The sequence below is a fragment of the Oncorhynchus kisutch genome, linkage group LG13, assembly GCF_002021735.2.
Source record: "Oncorhynchus kisutch isolate 150728-3 linkage group LG13, Okis_V2, whole genome shotgun sequence".
Classification (NCBI taxonomy): domain Eukaryota; kingdom Metazoa; phylum Chordata; class Actinopteri; order Salmoniformes; family Salmonidae; genus Oncorhynchus; species Oncorhynchus kisutch.
This window is the reverse complement of record NC_034186.2, coordinates 37,398,781-37,402,945: the sequence shown is the minus strand read 5'-3', so window position 1 is coordinate 37,402,945 and position 4,165 is coordinate 37,398,781. Positions and strand designations below refer to the sequence as shown.

Sequence of the window (4,165 nt, the reverse complement as noted above, 5' to 3'; positions counted from 1 at the left end):
TATTATGTCCTGATTTGATACATATTAATGATCGCGCTGGAAACATATTTTATTTTGAAAAAAGTAATCAGCAAAAGGACATATTCCATTTTACTGTAGTACTAAGACGTGACTTACCGTGAGATTACATTTAAATAAAAAACAAAATGAAGGGATAACTTAGTTTGCATAATTCATAACATCCACATCAATAACAAGACAGTCATAACAATGAATATAAAATGGTATGAAAAACCATATAAGCAGCTTAATGACAGGCATATACATTTGAAACAGTAGTAAAAAAACAAAATATAGAGCTTTGCATATGAGAGACAAACATTATGTAATAGCCCACAGTTCTGACATCAATGATGGGTCCTCTAATGTCTAAGGACAACTTGTGAATGCAATCCAATCCAATAAACCGATTACTAGGAAACGTCTGGATCCACAAAATGAGAAAACCACTCATGGACTGTGCACGCCAGACCCAGTAGAAGGTGATTGTTCTACCAAAACACACAATGGCTGCATCTCAATTGTCAGTGAATATTACCCCTCGGGTGATGAATAATTAAACACGAGGCACAGGTCCTATCCACACAGCACTCGACACCAATGGAAATATTATTGTAAAAAGTCGCACAACAGGAAAGGCTATGAGGTGGGATGGCAAGCCACACTTTTACTGACACCTTTTTGGCAATCTCTGTAATGTCAGAGTGAGAACATGTAGTGGATAGAAGATGTAGTGAATGTTGTTGCCAGTGTAGGTGAAGAGGAGGCATAAAAAACACAAGTAGCTACAATAACACATTTCTCTTGACTGAATAGTGCATTTCAGTCCTGAGTCTGCTCTGCAGCCTGTTGACCAGTCTTCCCTTTGCGTCAGTAGGGAAGAACACGTCTGTGCATCGGCCAAAGGGGAAATGCTGACAAGGCTTTAATAAATACTCATTACTGGACCATAACCAGTAATAATTACAGGACCCTTCATGTGTGTTCCCTTGGATCTCAGCTAGGTACTACAAATGGCAGGCACCAGTTTAGGTGGATGTCATATAGCTGAGCTGTGGTTTCTATTCTCTCTCTGGGCTACTGCAGGGATTACTTTATTCCATTCAAAACCTCACCACTCAGCAAAATTAATAGAAGTTTTACTGTAGCTGTAACGTTACAGTAGCTATTATCATTCACCAGAGGTGAACCAAATGCATTGACGGGTTGTATGTGAGGTCAGATACTGGGCAGTGTTTAGGCTGTTGTTATATGTTCACTTTTAAACGGTTGAGGTCAAATAATGAAAAGCTTCGCATATAAGGGCATTTCAAATTTGGGACCATGTTTCGAACCTCAATTACATCACATCAGTTCCAGTAATTATAATCTTGCACCTTACAGTAATGCATTTTAAAGGTGTGAAGATGGGCTGTTGACACTTCTCTACTAAAATTATCTATATTCCCAGTAGCCCCTAACGCACCAGTCAGATGTACATATTGGACATATCATTTAGAACACACAATATTTGTAAACCACCACAGATTTCATAAGAGCCCGTTACAGTAAGGACTTGTGATATATTGAGGGAGGGAAGAATGAAAATGTACTTAAGTTGAGCAGTGGCTAATACATAATGTCTGTTGAATGTCTGATCGGTTATCAAGATCAGCAGTGGCCCTTCAACCTCTTCTCTATTTCACTGCCAGCAGATGGCTAACGTCCCAGTGTCTCCGACAACAAAAACCTCAAACAAAAAGATGATGTCATATCTCTTCCCTTCAGACGATCCTCTTGATAATGACCCAGAGTACAACATTGCCAGAGCCAAGTGGAAAAAGGTCTGTGATGATCATATAAGGCAAGGAATGCCTCAGATGGCTTGGGTTTGTAGAATAAATCTGAAAGAATTGCCAGAATTGCTACAGGCCATTCCATATGGATTGCCCAGGCTTACAACAGGTTTTAGGCAGCAGTTCAGTTCTTCTTGCCTGATGGGAAGGTCTGTAATGAGAGAGGGCTTGCGTGCTTCACATACACACTGCCATCCTCCAATTTGACTTTGTACACTTGTTGCTAAAACAGATAAACACATAAAACAAGAACATGTGACGGCTGGTAAAATTGAAAACAAACAACACCTTGACTGTGAGCTTTACCATGAGCAGAGAGCACACTCAGGGCAGAACGTGTCACAACACTCAATATTGCTGTCACACTTGCTAGTGTAGCCTGGGCCAATTTAGTTTTTCACACACTGCACTGATTAGGAATACACATTTTGAAATGTTGAGCAAGTCAACACAAGAACATACCAACACAGAGCTACTGGCGTTTTGAAAAGGCAGCAGACATGCAGTCAGACCACCACTGTGAGTGGGTCCAACATCCAAGACACCCCCAAACACCTCATCTGACAGCTATGTTAACTTTGGACATTGGATCATTACCCCCATTGTAATTGTAACAAATCAATGTAGAACATTCACAGGCAATTTGATCCTTGTTTTTTCTCCTGCATGGTATTATAAAGACAAACAAATTGCTTGTATTTCCAGCAATTAATTGACATGAAGGTGTGGTGAGAAATTGATTGAAAAAGTGACGTCCCTTTTGGTACATTATAGGAAACGCAGAACCTTCCCTCCCTCCTTGAATGAATCATTGACCAGGGTAGTGACCGTGAAAATCTCTCCCGGCACCACTTTCTCCTATCCAGTCATGCCAGCTGAATTTCAAGGAGGAAAGGTAAGGGAGGGAAGGGAGACTATTGTTGTCATTGATCGTGTGCCATATAATAGGCTAAGCACATAGGCTGCAGATCTTGGTCAAGGCTTAGAGAAGTGTTCATTGCAACTGCGGTGAAGTTTGTTTCATTTTTAGTTTAATTGCGTAGCACTCTGTGTTTGTAGAAGTGTAGGTTGGTTTATTGGTTTGTCTACATTAGTTGGTAGACTCACCTGTAAACCAGTCCCTGAGTGTCCTGTCCTGAGGTTAAAGTCATAGTCATGCCAGGGGCAGAAGACCTGCAGAATACCATCTGCATCCTCAATGTCTCCATCACACAGCGGACCACCTGTCAAAGACAGCACACTAACGTTACATGAATAACAGTTTCCTCTGGAAATCAATGATCTGATGTCATACTTCATTTCGTTGAAGAGCAATACTATCAAAGAGAGTTAAACTCCAGAAATGTTGACATTACTGGAAAGAAGGGGAGTTGAAATGCAATACAGTGTAACATCTACATGCAGTTTACTTGATTTGTCTGGCCTTTTCATACACTACTTTAACCAATTTCATAGCATAAATCATGCGTATGAGTGAGCACTTGCCTTCCATGCATTTTTCCATTCTTTCAGTATCTTACCATTTTATACCCAAAATGAATGTACCAGTTTTAATCTATTTCCTACGAAAACAGTTTATTAGTGTTTTTGTTTTTCATAGCTTCAAAAAAAGTATGATATGCATACGACTAGTGATTTCTATAGAATTTCAGCGTATTGTGTCTAGCCTATAGCCCTGAGATATAGCGAGTGGAACGTAAAGTGAGGCATATGTGGTTACCGGAGTGAGCGCAGCGAGCATCCATGGCGAAGAATTCCCCTTTCACGTAGAACAGGCAAACATCGGAGCCGTAGCCGAGGGAGGAGTGCATCAAACGGCACTGCTTCTTGGAAAGCTCAGAGGCTGGGCCTATTAGCCTCCATGAAACGCTACCCGCACTTTCCTCTTCATTCCCAGACGCCATTTAAATAAATTGGGAATATCCGTTATTTGCACTACTCGTTATAAAGTCCCTTTACCGCCTAAAATGACTGCGCATTTTAGAATTGACTGTTTTATGTGAGAATATTCAATAATATAAAACTAACTGGCATCGGGATCCGGTAGTCCTGTCATGTCATCCGCGTTCATCAGAACATTAGAACAACCTATGATTTCAAGACGCAGGTCAAGCGATTGGCCAGAGATGACAGATTATTTTTATTTGGGTCAACTGAATGTCAGATCATTTATTTTTTGCACACCTGTTCAGTAAACCTAATACATGTTTAAAAAAGGCATTAGATTTTAATCAGACTGCCATAGGTTACCATATGTTTGTGCAAAACAGTATGGAACAGGTGCGACAGTTGTTTTTATTTCCCTCTAGCCTAAATTTAACTCAAAATAG

The 4,165-nt window shown here is 40.3% G+C and overlaps 1 protein-coding gene across 1 annotated transcript; it reads right to left on the bottom strand.

Annotated features, from left to right (window-relative positions):
* Positions 1 to 144: 144 nt before the first annotated feature.
* Positions 145 to 3,925, bottom strand: si:ch211-212d10.2 (Rieske domain-containing protein). Its single transcript, XM_020498851.2, has 3 exons — positions 3,556 to 3,925; positions 2,943 to 3,058; positions 145 to 2,058 (listed from the first exon to the last, which is right to left on the bottom strand). Exons 1-3 carry the CDS (start codon positions 3,737 to 3,739, stop codon positions 1,960 to 1,962), a joined length of 399 nt encoding a protein of 132 aa, XP_020354440.1. The 5' UTR covers positions 3,740 to 3,925; the 3' UTR covers positions 145 to 1,959.
* Positions 3,926 to 4,165: the final 240 nt, after the last annotated feature.

Coding starts and splice junctions, on each gene's coding strand:
- si:ch211-212d10.2 (XM_020498851.2), bottom strand. CDS start 3,739: ATGGCGTCTGGGAATGAAGAGGAAAGTGCGGGTAGCGTTTCATGGAGG. Junction 3,059..3,555: donor TGCTCGCTGCGCTCACTCCG/GTAACCACATAT, acceptor TGTCTTTGACAG/GTGGTCCGCTGTGTGATGGA. Junction 2,059..2,942: donor ACTCAGGGACTGGTTTACAG/GTGAGTCTACCA, acceptor TATCTGTTTTAG/CAACAAGTGTACAAAGTCAA.